General features: G+C 47.3%; 1 protein-coding gene across 1 annotated transcript in view; it reads right to left on the bottom strand.

Annotated features, from left to right (window-relative positions):
* Nucleotides 1-23,418, bottom strand: part of SDCCAG8 (SHH signaling and ciliogenesis regulator SDCCAG8) — a 1,376,087-nt gene that overhangs the window by 686,811 nt on the left and 665,858 nt on the right. The window contains exon 14 of the mRNA XM_086925289.1: nucleotides 17,537-17,664. Coding sequence (XP_086781415.1) covers nucleotides 17,537-17,664 — 128 coding nt within the window. The remainder of the gene's footprint in view (nucleotides 1-17,536; nucleotides 17,665-23,418) is intronic.

A 23,418-nucleotide genomic window follows, 5' to 3' on the forward strand; every position in this document is an offset into this window, starting at 1 on the left:
CTCACTACATCCCTCTCACTCACTCCCTCCCTCTCACTTTATGGTCAATTGTGTCCCCTAGCGTAGACCCCAACGGCTCCATGTACGTGCTTCAAGTACATGTAATTTCCCTCCATGACCAGATATGAAGACGCAAATACATTTGCGTCCAACGTCCTCTTTCAGATCCCCCATGAATGGGTCGATAATTCCGTTCCTAAGTATGCCGTGCCACCGTCTTTACATGGTGCACTTTCACGTTTTCCTGGCTCTGTTGAGTTAGGCCCTGATTTCTGCCATCGAGCCCTTTCTGCCTTCTGCCTCAGAAAGCTACAGCCTGGATCTGCATCCATGACCCTTACCTTACTCCCTGCGCGGCGAGCGGTGCCCGGCTCGGCCTGCTTGCCTGCCAAGACAATTTAGCCTTCAAGTTATCTGCTCCGCTCCTCGAAAATATATTCCTGTCTAGTGATTTAGGTAAACATCTCCCCAGCTGCAGAGCAAAGGGCCCGGCCTTTCTGTCTCCGTGCACGAAATTCATTGCTCCCGTTACCATGGTAGGCCCATGGCCCCTCGCATTACACATAGACACGTAGACACATATGCACGCACTAGCAGTTAGTATAGAATAGCCTCTACCCGACAGACCTTTCCTTCTAGATAAAACAGTTCTCCAAACACAAGATATCAGATATGATTTGGGTTTAGGTTGTTCTGACACGCCAGACTTCTGTCTCCCCTTATAGTGCTAAATGTCAAGTCCCCTTCACCCTCCAGTTCCACGTCAAGCACACGTCATGTTGCCTGCGCGCGCATCCAGCCATATATTTCTGCTGACACTGCAGGATTCCTCTATGAATCCACCCACTTGCGACACTTTCATGTGACGTTTCTAGCACACACCTCCGTGTACGCCCTTGTGCACGCCTTCTGTTACGCACATGTGTTCTTATCTCGTTTCTTTCAGCTGTTACGCCTTCTGTATCCTTCACCATTGTATGCATTTACTATATATATTGTGCACTGTTAATAAAGCATTGTCTATCCCTTCCTGAACCTTCGTGGTAAAGGAACACGATACCATGGTTCGAACCATTCCATTACATGGAATAAAACCCTTATAAACTCAGACTCCACGGACTCTGCCTCTCATTTGATTGAGCTATTTTATTGAACTTATACCGCATAGAAATTCAGTATACGGTAAATCTTTATTTACCACATAATTTGGCGCCCGAATAGGGACCCCTCCCCCACCTTACGCGCCGGCGATGCGTCGCAGGCCTTGCCCCCTGCCACAGCCGTGACGGACAACTACGCGTACCCGCAGGATTTCCTGTATCTCCCTCAGGCCTACGGAGGTGACGGAGACTGCGATCGACATCCAGACGAGGCGGTGAGGAGTGCGGAGGATCCCGACCAGAGCCCAGCCGAGAGAGCAAGGTCCGAGGTGTCTAGAGGCCCACCAGTTCCGAAGTACCTACGTCACGTGTCGAGTCGAGTCCAGTCCGGTCCAGTCCAGTCGAGTTTCCGAGGCCTTCCGTTCTGTGCTTCCCGGTGAGTACCGTTGCTGGGGACGCATCTAGACGGGTGCATTAATTTGTGTCCGGTCAAGACGGGTTTGGGTACGCAGACCCGGTCTGCACTGTTTTAGCAGTGTATCTGTACTGTTTAGCAGTATATCCAGTATCCAGTTATCCAGTTATCTAGTAAATGTTTTAATGTGTGTTAATGTCGTGGTATGAGTGATTGTTTGCATTTTTCTTACTGTGTTTATTGTGTATAGAGGTAGCAATGCCTTTATTCTCGAAATTGAGACAGATAGGAACTAGGAAAGGGATACTTGAGGAAGCTGTTCCCATCCCACCCAGGGACACTCCTGGCTATTTTATGTACCACAAGCATGGCTTAGATGCCATATTATTTCTCGACTTATGGGTGGAATATACGAAAGACTTGGCAGAGAATCAAAGATGGCCCGTTACAGGGACATGGGATGCCGAGTGCATCATGAGAGTAGAAGAAGCGTTATGGAAAAAGAAAGCCAGACAGTCACAGAAAGATGCCATTGAATTATGGCGTAAAGAATCACATAGACGGACAGAGAAAGCACTCAGAAAGGCAGAGAAAAGCAGAGAGGATTCTGAAAAAGCCAAAGAAAAAGAACTACTAGAAGAAGGAGAACGAGTTAGAATGGAACAACACGACAGACAGAGTAATGCCATTATGACAGGACTGTATCCGGTCCTGGCCGAGGGCCTGTCCAAGGCGACCCCGGAAACACCGAAGAATCTGCCCCCTCCATTGGTTCCGACTAAATTACGTCACAAGACTGCAGCAGATATTTTTCTTTCTTCCTACTTAGACGACGTAGCTCCCGCATATACCAATGTACCTGCCCGTGTACCTGTACCACCTGCTGACCTTAACCTACCCCATGATCATCTGCCCCCGGGTCCGCAACAGCAGACCCCTCCCGCACCGCTTCCTATTCATCCGCTTAATCCTTTTGGGGCTGGCGCTGCTCAGGCCCCAACCCCTTTACAGCAGATACCGACCATACAGCCAGGTTATGCCCAAGCCTCCGCTTCAGGAGGTGCTACAGGAGGTTATCGCACCCCGCCACAGTTACATCGAGTGACAATGAGAGAATTAGCAATGTCGCGAACACCTAAAGGTGCCCCAGCCGAAAAGCTCAGAGAACAGCTTACAGATTGTAGATATGACACAGTGCCTGGAAAAACAGGACCCATGTTGTTAGCATCCCTACGTTTAAGACGTGTTACAGATTATTTGCAATTGCTACCAGAAATGCCAGACCATCTAGACAATTTGTATCATTTTATTAGAACAGGAGAAAGATCAGAGTGTGTTGGTGAAGCCATGTCACGTCAGAAAGTTGAGAACAAAGGTTTAATTATGCGATTTCTGGTTAATTGTTTGATAAGGGAACAAGATCAGACAGGTTTTCCACAAGATGAGATGGATAGATTGAACAGATGGAGCCAGAATGTTTCGGAGGGTAAACATGATAAAGAGAAATGTGTACATGCTATGGTTAGAAAGATCCGTAAAGAAATAATAGCAATACATGCCCGTCGAGAATCTGAAGAGCCACTCGAATCAGGCGATCAGGACTCCTCGCAGGAGGATGAACCAGAGAAGACAGCAGAAACATCGCAACTAGCAAGTAGAGACATGGTGGCATATGTAGGTAGAGAGAGACTCCCTAGACCGTACCCTATTGATAGGCCCTTCGATAGACCCATTCGTTTAGAAAACAAGAAACGATATCTTTGCCCGATAACAGAGCGGTGTACCCTTGAACATGTATTCCAGGTTACTGATAAAGTACTGAAAGAGAGAGTAGGTTATCACGAACTCAATACTTTACGTGATCAGGAACTAGCCCGGTCCGCAGTACAGTGGGCCGGGGATGACAGCATATATAAAGACGATTCGGTAGTGCAAACATTTTTAAGTCTTACTCCAGAAGAACAGCGACTAGCTGGTATATACATGACCCAACACCTCATTATACAGTACGAAAACCAAGCATCTGATCCAGGTCCGTTATATAGTTTATTGCAAGACTTACTCCTGAGAAGATGGAGAGGTCTAGGTACTGATTTAATTGAAACGATTTTAGAACAACGCCATAAATATAGAACTTTCCTGACTCCTCATCTTGTTTCCGTCCCACCTCCAGTTAGGCAACCATATCACCTTGACAAACAGAATCCTTTACGAGAAGTACACCCAATCCGGAACCCTGATGATACCTTTGCACGTGTGTATGTATACACGCCCATAACTAAAATGGAATTATTGGAAATGAAGAAAATAGTGCCCAGTCATGATAAAGACCCTGCAGGTTTCCACCGTGAAATAAAAGACATGTTACTCATGGGAGATTACACCTATCCCGACATTATGAAAATATTGAAAGTATTATTGCCTGCCGGTATTTACGAGAAACTCAAAGAAAAGGAATGGGAGGTGGGAGACAAAAAGATTGATTGGGCTGCCTTAGAAACCGAAGAAACGACTCGAACCCCAGGTTTAGGGCTTGGGGATAAAACTAAAGCATTACCAGGATTGTTAGTACAGGTTTTGCCAAGATTGTTAGCAACTAAAAAGGAGGACTGGGATGCAATCTCAGCCTGCAAACAGAAACCCGACGAAGACACTAGTGATTTTTATTCCCGATTTGAGAAATGTTTTATTATTAATAGTGGCCTGAAAACAAGTAGCGAATCATACCCACACCTTTTTGTATCCAAATTAGTCGAGAATTCCCTGCCCCAGGTTAAGAACCGTGTACTGAAAGTCGAGAGCACATGGCAAGCTAATTCGCCTTCCCAAATGTTACAAATGTTACAGTATCACCAGAACAGAATTAGAGAAGAACATGATCACGAACAGAGACGTATGAAAGACACGAAAATGAAAGTACTAGTTGCTCAGTCAGTTCCAGCCGACGGTCATAAAAGGGGTACTACACAATCCAATAATTCAAATTCAGCAGCTCCTGTTAAAGGGATATGCAACTATTGTAAACAGCCATGTCACTATGTAAACGATTGTGCAGTTTTGAAACACAACATATCCACAGGTAAAACTAAGGAGAGATCGCGTCCTCCTAGACAGGACCAGGCCCAACAACACGCTCCACAAAATGTTCAGCCTATGCAGACTCCACATCAGACTGTAGCGGTACCACAGCCACAACCCATTGCCGCAACACAACATGCAACCCAGCAGATGTACCAATATGCACAATCCGACTATCCCGATTATCAGCGATACACATGAAACAGCCTAGAGAGGGAGGTTGGCTTGCCTCTTATTGAGGTTCCTGTAGATCAAGAGGGTCCTTACGTACATAGTCAGGTATTAGGAAAGGATAGAAAGTTTTTGATTGACACAGGGGCAAGCAGGACGACAATCAGTCACGACGAGGTTCCAGGGGCACCCCTCTCAGGCTCACAGAATGTTTCCCTTGGATTTTCAGGAAAGCCCATTGTTAATGAAGTTTCAAAACCAGTTCCCCTTGCAGTTGGTCCATTGTCACGTACTACAGATTTGTTGCTCACGAAATCATGTCCAGAAAACTTGCTTGGTATACAGACCTTGAAAGCTCTAGGGGCTGTAATTTGTTGTTCTCCGGAAGGAGTAAGACTGTTTCTGCGTGACTTTAAGGGTCACTATGTGTTGAGAGATATTGATTCCAGATTACAGAATGTTCCTGCACATTTATGGGCACAAGGCCCCACTGATGTAGGTTGTATGCACATTACACCATATCGAGTTACACTCAAACAAGGAGTGGTACTACCACGCATCCGACAATACAAGTTACCCCCTGATGCTGTAGTGGCTTTACTGAAAATCATTGACGAGCTCATTGCACAAGGAGTGGTTGTAGAAACCGACTCCAACGTTTGTAATTCCCCTATCATTCCGATTCTTAAACGCACTGATCCGAATGCACCTCCAGTTTATCGATTAGTGATCGATTTACGAGAATTGAATAAATGTATTGTACCACAATATCCTGTGGTTCCAGACATTTCCTCATTATTGACAGCTATTGATTCAGAGGCGACGTTCTTTACTGTAATTGACCTCAAGAACGCCTTCTTTAGTGTTCCCATTGATCCGGAAAGCCAGTACCTTTTCGGATTCTGTTTAAATGGCCGAAGCTTCAAATTTGCACGCGCACCTCAAGGATTCACAGAAAGCCCCAGTATCTACAGCCAAGCATTGAAAAGACAACTTGACAGTATCCACATGCCTGACAACACTGCCCTACTCCAGTACGTCGATGATCTATTGATCACCGCCCGTAGTGAACCAGAATGTGAACAAGCGTCACTGACAGTTTTGCATTTCCTGGCGGACAAGGGACACAAGGTGTCTCCTTCGAAGCTACAATTCTGTGCCCAGCAAGTGGTGTACCTTGGGCACTTGCTGACCAAGTGGGGTAGGCAGCTGACACCTGAACGAATTCAGTTAATTGCACATCTTCCGCAACCCAAGACACAGAAAGAAGTACGAGCCTTCATTGGACTCACTTCCTATTGCAGACAATGGATTCCACAATATGCGTTTCTAGCTAAACCACTCATACAGTTGACAACACAGGAGGCAGCGTCTTCGTCTGTACTTCCATGGTCTCAGGAACATACACAAGCTTTTGACGAATTAAAGAAAGCCTTATGTCAAGCACCAGTTTTAGCAACACCATGTTATAGCAAGCCTTTTACACTTTTTGTCACAGAACGCGAAGGTACTGCATTGTCAGTACTCACTCAGGATCAAGCAGGTTCACACAAACCGTGTGCTTATTTTTCTAGTACAATAGATCCAGTAGCCCAGGCTCTGCCTGCGTGCTTGAAATCTGTAGCAGCAACAGCTCTAGCAATCCGACAAAGTGATTCCATAGTGTTAGGACATCAATTGACAGTACAAGTTCCACATTCCGTGGAAGTCCTTTTGAACAGAACACAGACTCAGCACTTGACTATAGCACGACTGACAGGTTATGAATTGACATTGTTTCAGCCACACATAGAAATCAGGCGCTGCAATACATTGAATCCTGCTACACTTCTACCATTAAGTATGACAGACCCTATGGCACATGATTGTGTAGAAGTCATTAACACTACGACGAAACCCAGACAAGACTTAACAGACATCGCATTACCAGATCCAGACCTGACACTTTATGTGGATGGTTCATGTATGAGAACAAGTACAGGAGAGTTGGTGGCCGCATACGCTGTGACCACCGAAACAGAAGTCATAGAAACACATCGCATTGACACACTGTCAGCCCAGGCAGCAGAGCTCATTGCTCTTACTCAAGCCTGTATACAAGCAAAGAACAAGAGAGTTAACATATACACGGATTCACGTTATGCATTCGGAGTCGTACACGACTTCGGTGTCCTCTGGCAAGAAAGAGGTTTCTTGACCTCTCACGGAGCCAAGATTCAGCACGGTCCCCTCATTCAAGCTCTGTTAGAAGCAATACATTTGCCTACAGCCATAGCCATCATGAAGTGCAAAGCACATACGAAAGTTACAGATACCATTTCCCAGGGTAATGGCATGGCAGATCGAACAGCCAAGCATACAGCTCAGACTCATACTCACACAACTGATATGACAAAGACAGTAGTCCCGACACCGACACATTGCATGACAGTTAGGGATCCCGCCCTAGATGTAATTGACATACAGACACATGCTACACCAGACGAAATCAAGAAATGGACTGAACTAGGAGGGATACAGACAGAACAGGGATGGATGACGAAGGGAAAAGCCACATGGTTTCTCCCCGACTCTATGGTTCAAGTTATCATTAACACAGCACATAGTCCTGCACATTTAGGAGAAAAAGCCATGTTAGACAGTATTCAAAACCTTTGGTTCAATAAGCATTTACGAGCAGCAGCAAAACAGAAAGTGCGTACTTGCATGATCTGTTGTCAGTTCAACCCAGGTAAAGGCATTCCCGTAGAGCAAGGTGGATTTCATCCTCCCGATCACCCTTTTGAAGTCCTCCAGATGGATTATATCCAGATGAAACGTTGTCGAGGATTCAAGTATGTCCTCGTAGTTGTATGTGCCCTTTCCCGATGGACAGAAGCATATCCAGTTCCCGATTACACTGCTCCGACCACTGCCAAGCAGCTGGTACGTGAATTCTTCCCACGGTATGGTTTGCCCCGTATTGTGTACTCAGATAATGGTCAGCCATTCTCGTCCGAGCTCATGAAGCAGGTATCACTCCTGCTAGGATATCAGTGGAAGTTCCACTGTGTCCGACATCCCGAGGCAGCAGGTCTCGTAGAAAGACACAATCAGACCCTGAAAACATGTCTCGCTAAAGTGTGTAAAGAGAAAGGCGTAGATTGGATAGTAGCTTTACCAGTTGCCCTTTTTTATATGAGAATGGTAGCTCACTCTAGGACAGGGCTATCCCCGTACGAGGTGGTCTTTGGCAGGCCACCGAATATGTGGGGGACGCCTCTGCCTCGTAAGATCACAGATGTTGACTGTAATATGCTGACAGATTACCTTGCCTCCTTGATGTCTGCACTACAATCATGTCGTTCACAGGTAGCTGCAGCCTTTCCCGACAACACCGAGGTGAAGCCACACGAGATCGTCCCTGGAGACCTAGTGTTTATCCGGAATTTCGATAGGAGGAGTCCGCTGGAGCCCCGCTGGCAGGAGCCGAAGCTTGTTCTGTTAACAACAAGGACTGCCGTTAAGGTGGAGGGCTGCAAAGGCTGGCTCCACTCGAGTCACATCAAGAAATACCATGGACTTCCGCCAAGTACAGACTCCCAGCCCTGCCCCATTCCAGAGACTGATACTAAACTCCCCCTGGTAGTAAAAACTCCTCAGCAGGAGTTCCGAATGAAATTGAGGTCTAGCAAGTCAGACAGTTTAATTGTTTAAGTCCTCCCCTAGGTGAAGCGGTTAGACAGGTTCCTGACATGTACAAGTTAGACCCCAATAGAGAGAGAGATAGACAGAAACAGATCAAGAAACGAAAATATTGTAAATCTCTCCGCAGTCACTGCATTGTGACATTATTGATTATGTTTTTTCTGAGTCTTACGATTATCATTACAAGTTTATTGTTACACATGTACTTTCCTATTTCCATACGTGCACATTCTTCCTCAAATGACACTGTCGAGCATACTTTCAGTGAATTGCCCCCTCACGAGTTATCATACCGACTTGCGCTGCGCAACAATACTTTCATCAGTATGTTACATCATTCCCATCAGACCAGTAATGCTACAAATTGTTGGATATGTGGCCGACTCCCTCCCTATCAGAAATACAAGGGAGTTCTGCCCCTCTTTCCGTACCCGTTCACACACAACGGTTCCTGTGGTGCATGGTTTAGTTTAATGAATTCATTAGACTCTGATTTCATAGTTTACCAGGGCAATTGGGTATGGGGAAATCTGAACACAGTTATGAATAAGGCATGTTTCCCTGACAAGGAGGGTCTTCCACGAAGGACAGGGACCGACCTAGAAAACGAAGTGTATGGATTAGGTAATTTTACACTTAACCTCATGATTCTGAATGTCCAGTCCGATACAAAACCAGACTTACCCGCTATGTCAGTATTACCAGTCAAAGGTGAATTATGTGTCAGAAAGAATGGTTCAGTACACCTAGGTCATAGTGAATGTACTACTGTGATCGAATTCAGTGATAAAGGCAAGTCTACATTCAAAGCTTCCCGTCATTCCTATTTCATTTGTGGTCAGACAGCTTATATACGCTTACCTCTAGATTGGGATGGTACCTGTTACATTGCATTCCTTCTGCCACCTGTTTTCCTAGCCCCACCTGATTATCATAGGAACTCCCATCTAGTACACAATAGACCCAAGAGAGATCTCCCGATTGTCGACTATACTGAAACGGCATGGGAGCAGTATGCAGACTTCAATAAAGGTTTCTTTCCTTATTTAGGTACTGTCTCGAATAGTAAACTGATACGTAGATTAACCAGAACCCTTGAAGCAGTAGTGAATGAAACTACTTCCGCCTTAGGCAACCTAACAGAGGAACAGTCTGCTATGAGACTTGTTGTTCTTCAGAATCGTCTCGTTATTGACGTCATCCTGGCCGATAGGGGCGGAGCTTGTAGAGTCATCGGATCGAGTTGCTGTGTTTTCATTCCAGAAAACACACCATCAGTATATAGAGCCATAACCCATCTCCACAAGATTGCAAGTCAGATACACCAGAATCCAGGCACCTGGACTTGGTCCGGTTGGCTCTGGAGCGTGTTATCAGCCTGGGGATGGAAAGTCCTATCCTTCCTCGGAATAGCCCTTCTCATAGTATTCAGTTGTTGTCTATGTTTACAGTGTGGGCCAGCGATTTGCGGCTTGTGCGCCACATCATGTATTCCCCATCCAAGTCCACGTTCTACATCCCGCCTGAAAAAGGAAGAGCAAATGATGTTATATGAACAAATAGATGGACTAATGAAGATTGATATATCATGAAGGGTCCGTAGGGGACAAGGAGGGAATGAGGTAATTGGAATTTTTATGGTCAATTGTGTCCCCTAGCGTAGACCCCAACGGCTCCATGTACGTGCTTCAAGTACATGTAATTTCCCTCCATGACCAGATATGAAGACGCAAATACATTTGCGTCCAACGTCCTCTTTCAGATCCCCCATGAATGGGTCGATAATTCCGTTCCTAAGTATGCCGTGCCACCGTCTTTACATGGTGCACTTTCACGTTTTCCTGGCTCTGTTGAGTTAGGCCCTGATTTCTGCCATCGAGCCCTTTCTGCCTTCTGCCTCAGAAAGCTACAGCCTGGATCTGCATCCATGACCCTTACCTTACTCCCTGCGCGGCGAGCGGTGCCCGGCTCGGCCTGCTTGCCTGCCAAGACAATTTAGCCTTCAAGTTATCTGCTCCGCTCCTCGAAAATACATTCCTGTCTAGTGATTTAGGTAAACATCTCCCCAGCTGCAGAGCAAAGGGCCTGGCCTTTCTGTCTCCGTGCACGAAATTCATTGCTCCCGTTACCATGGTAGGCCCATGGCCCCTCGCATTACACGTAGACACGTAGACACATATGCACGCACTAGCAGTTAGTATAGAATAGCCTCTACCCGACAGACCTTTCCTTCTAGATAAAACAGTTCTCCAAACACAAGATATCAGATATGATTTGGGTTTAGGTTGTTCTGACACGCCAGACTTCTGTCTCCCCTTATAGTGCTAAATGTCAAGTCCCCTTCACCCTCCAGTTCCACGTCAAGCACACGTCATGTTGCCTGCGCGCGCATCCAGCCATATATTTTTGCTGACACTGCAGGATTCCTCTATGAATCCACCCACTTGTGACACTTTCATGTGACGTTTCTAGCACACACCTCCGTGTACGCCCTCGTGCACGCCTTCTGTTACGCACATGTGTTCTTATCTCGTTTCTTTCAGCTGTTACGCCTTCTGTATCCTTCACCATTGTATGCATTTACTATATATATTGTGCACTGTTAATAAAGCATTGTCTATCCCTTCCTGAACCTTTGTGGTAAAGGAACACGATACCATGGTTCGAACCATTCCATTACATGGAATAAAACCCTTATAAACTCAGACTCCACGGACTCTGCCTCTCATTTGATTGAGCTATTTTATTGAACTTATACCGCATAGAAATTCAGTATACGGTAAATCTTTATTTACCACACCATCCATCCCTCTCACTCACTCCATCCATCCCTCTCACTCACTCCATCCATCCCTCTCACTCACTCCATCCATCCCTCTCACTCACTACATCCCTCTCACTCACTACATCCCTCTCACTCACTCCCTCCCTCTCACTCACTCCCTCCCTCTCACTCACTCCCTCCCTCTCACTCCCTCTCACTCACTCACTCCCTCTCACTCACTCCCTCTCACTCACTCACTCACTCCCTCCCTCTCACTCACTCCCTCTCCCTACCTCCCACTCACCCCATCCCTCCCACTCCCTCTCACTCACTCACTCTCACTCACTCCCTCCCTCTCACTCACCCCCCTCACTCACTCCATCCCTCTCACTCACTCCATCCCTCTCAGTCACTCCATCCCTCTCACTATCTCTCACTCACTCACTCCCTCTCACTCACTCCCTCCCTCTCACTCACTCACTCACTCTCACTCTCCCTCCCTCCCTCCCTCCCTCCCACTCACTCCATCCCTCCCACTCACTCCATCCCTCCCACTCACTCCATCCCTCTCACTCACTCCTCTCTCTCACTCCCTCCCTCTCACTCCCTCCCTCTCACTCCCTCCCTCTCACTCACTCACTCTCACTCACTTACTCACTCTCACTCACTCACTCACTCACTCCCTCCCTCTCCCTCCCTCCCTCTCACTCCCTCCCTCTCACTCCCTCCCTCCCACTCCTTCCCCCCCACTCCTTCCCTCTCACTTACTCTCACTTACTCCCTCCCTCCCTCTCACTCCCTCCCTCCCTCTCACTCACTCACTCACTCCTCCCTCTCACTCACTTACTCCATCTCACTCCCTCTCCGTCCCCCTCCCTTTCCCTCCCACTCCCTCTCCCTCTGTCACCCTCTGTCATCTCACCCTGCCTGTGTGCCAGCCGGGGCGCACACACACTCACAGCCGCACCTGAGCACTTAACAGGTCTTTAAAAGACCATTTGCATGTTAATGTGGCCTTTGCATTTCACCTCTTCTTAGGCCCCTGCAGCTTTACTCTGGCCATTGCTAGGATCGCCCGGCCGGCAGCTCCCACAGAGCAGCAGAGTCTCTCGCGCTGCTGCAGACACTTAAAAAAAAAACACAGGTATGATGTCTCGGGGGTCCGCGGGTCGCCAGGAAAGGCTTGCCGGGCCGCCCCAGGTCCGCGGGCCGTACTATGAGTACCCCTGTGCTAGATGTTATTCTGAAAGCATCTTTACAATCTTCAGAGTTAATGAAGAATGCTATTGACTTTGTAGTCCATTCTGGTGCAGTAAAAATGTATTTGGACCTCATATACCCTGTGCACACACTATCTATACACATGCACAATCAGTGCAGAATGCAAGCTATAATTAAAATTAAATTAAAGTTCCATAAACACAGGAAAAACACTGTTGCTGTTGTTTTTAATAGCACGAAAATGTGTAACCACTGATAACCACTGCTTTTTTAAGGTATTGAAAAAACACCACCAGAATTTACCAAAAATAGAAACTGAAAACAAGAAAGCCTAGTCATACCCCACAAAGAGTTGCTCATCCACATGGAACTCTTTTGAGCGGTCAAGGCAGAATGAAAGCGTTCTTTTTAGGTCCAGCCTATGGAACCTCTCATCTTCTTCAGTGGGATGGGACAGTGCGTAAAAGGGTAGGCAGACTGTCTTACAGGAAAGGGAGTGATCACCTTGGGTAAGAATGAAGTTCTGGTGCGAAGGACCAGGTTATCTGGGAAGATGTTGAGGTACGGATGCTTAGATGAAAAAGCCTGGAGCTCACTTACTCTCCGGACACATGTTATTGCCACTATAAAGGCTGCCTTGATAGTAGGAAGCGTGATAGGACAATTGTTTAGTGGCTCGAAAGGAGCACGCACATCAAGATAGTCAAAACTAAATGTAGGTCCCACTGAGGCATGATGAAGGGTCAAAGTGGGAACAAGTGCTGGAGACCTTTCAGAAAATCATGTACAATATTGGACTTGAAAAGGGACTGCTGATCAGGCAAACGCAGAAATGCAGAGATGGCAGAAAGATAGCCTTTTAAGGTGCCCAAAGCAAAGCAATCCTAGATAAGAAAAATAATAATCAGCAGGACCTCAGAAAGGGGGCAGAAAGAGGGTCAACCTGTTTTTTTGCACATATATTATAAACTTGCTCCAACGGCACGCATATACCGTCTTGGTGGAGGGACACCTGGCTGCCAAGATGACATTACAGACGTTGAGTGGAAGGTAGAAAGCTGTCAATATTCAAAGCTCAATCTCCAGGCATTAAGGAGGAGCGCTGACAGGATCTGGTGGAGAACCCTCATCTGCTGCTGCGACAAAAGATCCTGTCAAAGGAGCAGCCTGATCAGAGGACAGAAGGCCATGTCCAGCGACCCGGGGTACCAGACTCTGCAAGCCCAGTCCAGAGCCACAAGGATGACTTGAGCCCGGTCGTTCCTGATCATCTTGAGTACTCTGGGAAGGAGAGATATGGGCAGAAAGGCATACAGTAGGTCTGAGCTCCACTTAAGACGAAAATCGTCTCGGAGCGAGAGCCACCTTGGAAACTCTAGCAAGCAGAGCTGCTGACATTGGGTGTTCTCTGCAGTGGCGAACAGATCTGAAGAAGGTTTTCCCCACTGCCAAAAGAGACCTTGCACCATCTCCGGATGGAGAAATAATTTGTGATCAGCTAGGCATCTTCGGCTGAGTTTGTCCACTCTTCTGTTTAGAGATCCTGCCAGGTGTTAAACTACCATGGAAATGCCCTACGTTCCAGCCCTGTCCAGTGACACTGTGCCTCTTGACAAAGGGTCGACGACCCCACCCTGACCTTTTTGTTGCAGTAGCACATGGCGGTGGTTTTGTCTATGAACATCTGCACTAGCCTTCCCTTGATGGAGGGTAGAAAGGCTTTCAATGCCAGTCGGATCGCCCAGAATTCCAGCATGTTGATGATGGAGACCGGATTCTGCCGGAGACCAGAGTCCTCGGATCCCCAACTCTCCCAGATGGCTGCCCCATCCTAGAAGTGACGCATTTGTCACTACTAAGAGATCTGGTTGGGGAAGGGAGAGGAGTCTGCTTCTGACCCAATTGCAGGTTGTGAGCCACCACTGCAGATTGTTTGCAGTTCCCTCCGAGATCTGGACTAGGTCAGAGAGATTTCCCTGATGCTGTGCCCGTTAGAACTTCAGGTCCCACTGTAGAGCCCGCATATGCCACTGGCATGTGTCACAAGCAGGAGGCCATGAGGCCCAGCAAGCTCAGAGTCAATTTCTCTGTAATCCAGGACAGAGGCTTAATCATTGGTATTGCACTTTGAATATCATGGACTCACCGTTCGAGAGGATAACCATGAAACTGCACTGTATCCAGAACAACTCCAATGAAAGAGCGTCTGAGAAGGGGTCAGGTGTTCGGTTTGATAGTGAACCCCATTGAGTGCAGGAGGTCAGCCGTAGTCTGGAGATGGGAGCCGACTGCCTGGGACAAGCCGACCTTCAACAGACAGTCATCAGGATAGGGGGAAGACTGCTACCTATGATCTCTGTAAATGAGTTGCAATCACTGCCATCACCTTGGTGAACACCCGAGGGGCACATGTAAGGCAAAAGGGGAGCATGTTGAACTGAAAGTGTTTGTGACCTACAATGAACCGCAGGTAAAGTCTGTGGACAAATTACAATGAGAGGGACAGATAGGGCTATTTGATGACGGGGTCCAGCGTAGAGGCCCAGGAATATGTAAACAAAGAGAGGTACGCAGTTCCCCAAGTGTGGTCTACCCAAGGAGAGAAATAGGGGGAGCCAGGTGCACACGTAGGAAAGAAACACAGGAAAGGGGGAGGGGAATCCTCCCTTTCGGGACTAAAACCCTCACACACCCAGCAAGCTAGGTGTCATGCTTCATCAGCTGGGTTTTGCTCCTCGTCAAACTGGCGGTGCAATGTCTGACGGGCACCCAGATGGGGCTCTTTAACGGAGATCTTCTGTCCCTGCCAGTTGGTGCATGTGGGTATGAAGGCCCTAGTGGGGGGTGTGTAGATGTGAAGAAGTTGTGGTGATTAAAAAAAGGTTAGGTAGTCCACTGTGTGTTTTTAATGGTGTGGCTATCTACCTTAATAAAAACAGTGGGGAGAGATGACTTCCTGGTTCTAAGATCCAGAGAAGTATACTCTACCGGGTGGTCGGGTAGTGGTTGGTCAACATGTTTCATGCGTATGTTCTGAAGGATACAGCGCAATTCATCCGGACGTAAAAGCTATAAGACTATCTACACGTGGTGGAAGGAGAAAGGTTACCTACTCCACAGGGAATTTAAGGGTAGGGCGATGGTCCTACCACTTCTCAGTGGTACCCTAAAGGTAAGGTTCAGTGGCCCCTTCAAATCTTACCCAAGTCACAGCCCTTAAGAATATGGCTGGGGCTCAAGCCTGGAGGGAATGGCTCCAATCGGTGCTGGACGATGCCCAGCTGGCTCCGTGTCGGAGTCCAGGATGTGAATGGGGGCAGTGCAGTCGTCAGCTGGCCCGGCGCCGGGGAAGATCAAGGTGTCTCGACCGGCACCGGTCCGGATCCATGGGTCCAAATGGCGCCGAGGGCGAACCTGCCAGCGGAAGACCAGTAGGGGCCCCTTCCGTACTCACAGGGCCCGAAGGCGCTCCAGCAGGGACAGGCCACCCAAATATGAGGTGCATGGCCGTATAAAATTTGAAGAGTTGGATGGGGGTCAGTCCGGCTCCCAGAAACTTGGGGAGACACGGAGACCGCTCAAGCTCAATCGGAAAGGCAAGTCTCAAGTTTCAACACTCCCTCTTCTCATCAGATGACTTCGACGGACGGGACGAGTTGAAGCCGTCTTCAACTTCTTGCTCTTTTGCTTTTTGAGGAAGTTACTAAAATGGGACAACTTTGAGGTAGATCGATGGCTCCATGATCGATCGTCACTCATCGTGGCAAGGAGCTTGAGGGATCACTCCCTCAAGGCCCTGGGGTGCCTGGCGCAACAGCTGACACAGGTCTTGGTGTCATGGTCATGCTTAAGACACTGAAGAGGTGAGATTCCGTCACCAACATTTGCCGGTGACCATAACCGCAGGGTTTGAATCCAGCCTTCCTTTGAGACATCCCTACCACACCGGGAGACAATGTCTCAAGAATCTTTGACAAAATGGTCAAAAAAGGTCAGAAAGAAGTGATGGGGGTATCTCTTCTATGGATCTGCACTGACTGGTACGGAAAGAAAAGAACTGACGTCAGTGTGCTGGGGTGGTGCCTAGGTAGGTACTGCACATGTCACTTCATACATAGACAGTACCACCTACCTTCATGCAAGGGTCCGGATCCAAACTAATGTCAAGGGATAATTCTAAGGTAAGGAACCTGCAGCTAGAGGTCTCTGTCAGATTCCAAGCGTTAACAGGGCAGATGAAGAGCGGTTGCGATGATTTACTGCAGAGACAATCTCCACACTATTTTGACCCTATGCGCACAGAGCTGTGTATTTGAAATGCACTTCACTTACAGATTAAAGTTGAGAATTTATACGCCAAGTGAGACTGTGTAACTGCGCCAGTGCGATGAAAGATGTCGCTTTTGGCCTGCGCTGCCAGCTGCAGGCGTTGCTTCATTAATAGTACATCTGACAGCGAGAGCGAAAAAGAAAGATGTTAACGGTGTGCCACATAACTTCTGCGTTAACCATTTATTTTATTCAGATATTATTTGATATAAAGTAACACATCAATTTGGGGCTAGTGAATTAGATCCAGCTGCGATAGAGAATTAAGAACCGATTAATGGGTGAAGCTGGATGCTGAATCCACCTCATTAGGCTTTTAGAGCAGCCATAATGTGTGTACTGTGGGAACCGTACAGTGCAATTCAGGAGACTTTAACGACACGCTCTGAGCGTTTCCCGCAGAGCCTCTGAAGCTATATTCTTCATATAACATGTGCGCCGGCAACAGCAGCCAAAAAGAAGGCCTTTGTTTTTCCACTTTGTAGTGGCCTCTCTCAGCTTTGCGTTTCTTGCACACAGGTAAATAAACTCATAATCCAGATGGCGCAACAGCTGTGAGAGCAGCACTCCGAAATCAACAGACAGTGGGCAATGCCCGCCATTTTCTCTTTTAAATGCTAACTAATATGTAATTCGGGATCTCCGGTGCTGTTCGCATCTGCTCCCTTCGGCCAGCCAAAGGTTACAGGTGTTCCTGATGTCATTTCACAGCTAGGCGTGGGCCTGGACTGTGAGCGCGTGCCCGGGCTCCGGTCTCTGCCGACCACCTACCGGCTCTGCCATGCTGCGCCGCCATTTGCTGCATCTTCTGTGTCAGCTCCTGCTCGCGCTGCTGGGCCTGCGCTGCGAGGGCCCTTGCATCACTGCTGAGGCTTTGCTGAATACCGTCTTTTTCTAACCTTTAAATGAAACAAAGGGAAAGCGGCCGTTAATCGGACTTCAATGCATTTACTAACATTGCTCGTCGTACATGTTAAGTAATTCAAAAAGAACACAGCTTGACAAACCTATTCTTGCCACCTCGTATTTTATGGTTTTTTAATTATCCTGATGGCATTTGTAACTTGTTAAAGTGTGTAAATCTCCTTATGTAACTTACTTGGTTCTGTTGTAAAGCGCTCTGACATCTTTGGGTAAAGTCGGCGCTATACAAAACTGCATTAAATAAATAAATAAAAATAAATAAAGCATCGTTTTGGATCATTTCTGATGAGACCCTCACATCTCACCAAGGCGAGCTACATTATCATGTAGCTGAAGTAAGTATTGGTTAATAATGCTTTCTAGAATTTAAAACATTGAAAAAGAAATAACAAAAAAGATTATGGGACCCATAAATGCACAGTATTAGGACGGCAGTCCATTCCCAGAGCCCCCATAACATTTTATTTGTTGGAAAACACAATAACTGCTGCTTCGTTTTCCTCGGGTCAATATAATGAGAGGTGTAAAGCGCGGGAAATGCACCTGAGGCCAGTGATAAATGTACTGCAGAAAGTAACATAGCAGAGGAGATTTTATTGCCGTAGGTAGATACTTTCTCCTTCTGGTGGCTTTGACCGCTATTGGCAACTGTCGTCAGTCGCAATCCAGCCACCCAGAAGAAGAATGAATATAAGAAATTCTAGAGGGCAGTTGAAGGGGGGGTCGAGAGGCAGGCCTCGCAAAGGAGACCAGAGACCAACTTACAAGTGCAAGAGTGCCCGTTTTAAGTGTGCTAGTTGAATGCCCACACTGTAATCGTCTCACGTGCCTGATAACACCCAGCAGTGACTTAGGGCCAGATGTAGGTGGCCATTTACCGGCCGGTCAATCGGCCGTTACCGACCGGTAAATGCAAATTGAGATGTAGGGCCCTGTATTTTACAGAATCGGTAAATTTACCGATCGGTAAATTTACCGATTCTGTAAAATACCGAATCGGTATTTTATCAGATTCGGTAAAATTGATATGTAGGTAGGACTCTTCTGAGTCCCACAAGCATTACAGAATCGGTATTTTACCATCAAATTCTATTTGATGGTAAAATACCGATTCCGGTGTGCATGCACATGTATGAATGCACACCTGTGCCATATGACAGGCAGACCTGCCCTTAGGGCAGGTATGCCTGCCACATGGCACCCGAACCTTTTTTGGGGGTGCTAGAGGGTGTCAAAGTGACACCCCCTGCACCCTTGTCAAAATCGGTATTTACCGATTCGGTAAATACCGACCGGTAATGCCCCATTCATTCCTATGGGCTTCAAAGCCCATAGGAATGAATGGAGCATTACCGGTCGGTATTTACCGAATCGGTAAATACCGAATTTTACCGATTCGGTAAAAGGGAACATCTGGATTCCCTACATACCAACCCCTCACATTTACCGAATCTTAATTACCGAATCGGTAAAATTCGGTAATTTTCGGTAATTAAGATTCGGTAAATGTTACTTACCTACATCTGGCCCTAGGTGCAAAGAAAGAAAGTCAGAATGGACACAAGCTAAAGTTATCATAGCTCTCATTCAGAACTAAAACATCAGGCTGTCCTGTGACACTCTTACTCAAAAAAACAAAAGAGAATGCAAACTTTCTTCAAATGCTGATTAGAAGTCTAAGGCCTTGAAATGACAGAAACAAACAGAAAAGGAGTTCACCTTCCCAAAAAGGTAAAACAGTAATCAACAGTAATCCTTTATGTGTTCCGGAGTGGCGTGCTACTCGCCAGAAAAGCGCTTCAACACCCATCAGGGGTAACAAGTGCTATATGAATGGAAATCTTTCTTCCCCTTTTATCCCTCCGCTATCCTTCTCACTCCAAGTAACTGACTAATATCCACCACTGAAATTACTTCAAATTTCACCATATTAATTCACCACTAATCCTTTGTAGGCTTCCTGAATAGCGTGCGTCAACAAGCGCTACATAAATACAAACCTTTGTCCTCCTCTATCCTTCTGCTATCATTCCAAATCCAATTAACTGACTAACCTATCCACCACTTAAAATGTACTTGCATGTTTCACTATACTAATTCAACAATAATCCTCTATGGGTCCCGGAGTAGCGTGCTACTCGCCGAAAAAGCGCTTTGATGCCTCGTCAGAGGTAGTAAGCGCTATATAAACACAATTACAATACAATACAATTATAATATACTAAACAATAGGAGTCACCTCTGTGTAGTTATGGCTGTGATGCACTTTTGTTGAATAGTCATTTTTGAATTGCCTATAACTTTTTATTTTCCGGCCCAGGGGTGGCTCCTGGGGAGGAGCGTCACCCCCCCTCTGCCAGCACTTTAAAAAATGTAAAAATAAAACGATAATCAAAAGGTTTAAAATCCGTTTTATTATTGTTTAATTTAGCTTATGCGGGGGTTTGGGGCAGAAATATTTACAACAAGGGGTGGTGAGGGACAGAGTCTCTGAATTAAGCAGAAAGCTCTCACCCAGTCAAGAGATCAGGGCTAGATTCAACACCGTTTTTTAGCTCACTGCACCATCCCAGTTTCAGAACCTGGCTGTATGCAAATTAGTCTGTTCCTGTCCCAGTGCATGATGGGAACAGGGCAAACCAAACTACAAAAGCCAATTCTTACACTGGGAAGGAAACAAGCTCCCGGGGACCGGTTTCTGGCATTACAGCCGTCTTCGGCCCGGTTTGCTTGAATCCTGATGGTGCAATGAGCAAGGGTCTCACATCTGAGGGCAGGCCAGGGTGGTTATAGGCTGGAGGAGGAGTGGTGGGCTCTACCTACACTGCGATTGTGGTTTTCTGGCCAGCTGTTTCAGACCAGCCAAACACCACATGCGCAGTGAAGCTCTCTCCAACCTCAGCTACATTGCTGGGGTTGGAGAGAGCAGGCACAGACTCCCAGTCTGTCCTGGAGCGCACATCATCAGCGCTCTGGCCAATCCTGAAGCTGCTCTCATGCATGAGAGCAGCTTCAGTATTGGCCGCAAGGCAGGCTGGATCCTTCTGCAACGGCGGAGACAGGCGGAACAGTGCGAGGCAACCCTGGCGGGCAGCAGGAAGTGTTTTTTTCTTTTTTCTCAGAATATTTTATATTTTTTGTCTATGTCGTCACCCTTTCCCCGCCCTATCCGGGCCCCTCCCCCTCTATTTTCCCCAAGATAAGCTGCTCCTGCCCCGGACAGATTTGCTCCAAATCTGGCAATTGCTTGGCGTAGTCATCCAAGGTCTTGCATGGCTATTTTCATCCAGGGGAAACAAGTTGAGGGTGGTGAAAAAAGATGTGTTTTTACATTTAGCTGTCGAGGGAAATTTTGAGTCAGCCTACAGCCAAAGCCACTAAAGAACAAGTTACTTACCTTTGGTTATGCCTTATCAAGTAGAGACATTATCCAGCCGCAGATTCCTTTCCTTAGAATATCCCCAGGTGTCAGAATGGATCCAAAAGATTTTTGAACAGTGCTCCTATGTGCCCATAGGAGCAGGGTCGTTTCTGGAAGTGGTGTGTGTGGTACCTAAATAGACACCACCTCGGATAGTCTCTCTACCAGGCAGGGTGTTACAGAAGGCAAGTAACTTGGTCATTTGCTAGAGACTTCTAGTGGCAGATTCCTTACTTTAGAATGGATACCCAAAGCAATACCTCCCCGGAGGTGGGTCTGCAAACCCGATTAGACTTAGAAGTCCAGGAGGACTGAACCGGCGATGTGCCCGTCATTGCGGGCCTGACTGTCCAGGCAGTAATGTTTTGTGTACGTGTGCAGTAATGCCCACGCCGCTGCCTGACAGATGTCCAGGAGAGAAATGCTGCATGCTAACACAATGGTCACAGCCTTTCCTCTGGTAAAGTGAGTGCTCAAGCCCTCAGGAGGCTGTTTCTTGGCCAACGCATAGCAGATCTTAATGCATAGGATGATCCACACAGACATAGCCCATGAACAGTTGATCATCCACCTAGAACTCTTTTCTTTGATCAAGGTAGAACAACATTCTTTTTGGGCTAAGACAGTGGAGTCTCTCCTTCTCTTTCGAGGGATGAGGTGCAGCAAAGAAGGTAGACCGGGTAATGCCCTGGCCTACATGGAAGGTAGTGACAACTTTCAGAAGGAAGGAGGTGTCCCGGGTAAAAGGAGGTGCAGGGAGGGTGCACAGAGAGGGCCTTCAATTAACTGACCCCCCTGGCCAATGTAATGGCCACTAAAACACAGCTTTAATGGCAGTCAAGGAGGACTATTGTGCAAATGTCTGAACTGCATGCACATCAGGAAAATGAGAACAAGTTTGAGGTCCCACTAAGGCATGTAACATGGCGAGGGGGGAAAAGTGATGCAGACCTTTAAGGAACCTGGCTACAGGAGGGAATTTGAAAAGAGGAGATTGGTACGGCAACCACAGGAAAGCAGAGATTAAAGAAAGACACCCTTTGGCAGTGTCAAATCGCAGAGCTCCGCTGGGCCAAAGATAGGTCAAACAAGAACCTTGGATAAAGGTGAGGAAAGGGGTCCAACGTGTGGGAAGCACACCACCAGACACAAACTTATTCCAACAGCAGGAATATAACAACATGGTGGAGGAACACCTGGCTGCCAGTCAGAATAACATTACAGACTTCGGCCGAAAAGTTAAAGCTGTCAACTGTTGCAGCTCAATCTCCATGCATGCAGATGGAAGTGCACAGGTTTGGATGCAGAACCCTGGCTTATTGCTGTGACAGAAGATCCTCCTGAAGAGGCAGCCTGACTGGAGGACCAATGGTCATGCTCAAGAGCTTGAGATACCAGACCCACAGGAATGATTTGGGCTTGGTCGTTCCTGATAATTTTGAGAACTCTTAGCAGGACTGCTATTGCGGAAAGGCGTACAGGAGGCTGAAGCTCCCTTCGAGACAAAAAGCATCTCTGAGTGCAAGTCCCCTTGGAAACACGAGCGCACAAAACTGCTGACATTGTGGGTTCTCATTGGGAGCAAATAGATCTTACCAAGGCTCCCTGCACTGTTGGGAAAGGGAGAGGTGTCTGCCACTGGTCCAAATGGGATTCATTAGCCACCACTGCAGGTCTTTTGAAGTTCACTCCGACATCTAGACCGTGTCGGAGGGATTCCCCTGATGCTGCACCCACTGGCCCTTCAGGTCCTACTCCAGAGCCCGAATATGCCAGCAGGTATGTGTCACCAGCAGGATGCAAGAGCCCAAGAGGACCAACAGCCGCAGAGTCAGTTTCACTGAAATCCAGAATAGAGGCTGAAAAATCAGAATCATAGCCTGAATATCCTGAGCTCGCTGCTCAGGAGGATTGGCCCGAAACTGCACCGTGTCCTGAACAACTCCAATGAAAGGGAGTGTCTGAGAGGGAGTCAGGAGCAACTTCAGCATGTTGATAGTGAACCCCAACAAATGCAGGAGGTTCGCCTTAATCTGAACATGGATGACAACTGCCTGGGGTGAGCCTGCCTGTAACAACCAGTCGTTGAGGTAGGGAAAGACTGAAATCTCCGACCTCTGCAGATGAGCTGTGACCACCTCCAACACCTCAGTGAACACCTGAGGGTTGCTGGTAAGGCCGAAAGGTAGGACAGCAAACTGAAATTGCTCTTGGCCCACTGTAAACCACAAATATCGTCTGTGAGCCAGCAGAACGGGATGTGGAAATATGCATCCTGAAAGTCAGTCGCCGTGGTCTAGGGCAGACA

The sequence above is a fragment of the Lissotriton vulgaris genome, chromosome 6 (assembly GCF_964263255.1).
Source record: "Lissotriton vulgaris chromosome 6, aLisVul1.2, whole genome shotgun sequence".
Lineage (NCBI taxonomy): Eukaryota > Metazoa > Chordata > Amphibia > Caudata > Salamandridae > Lissotriton > Lissotriton vulgaris.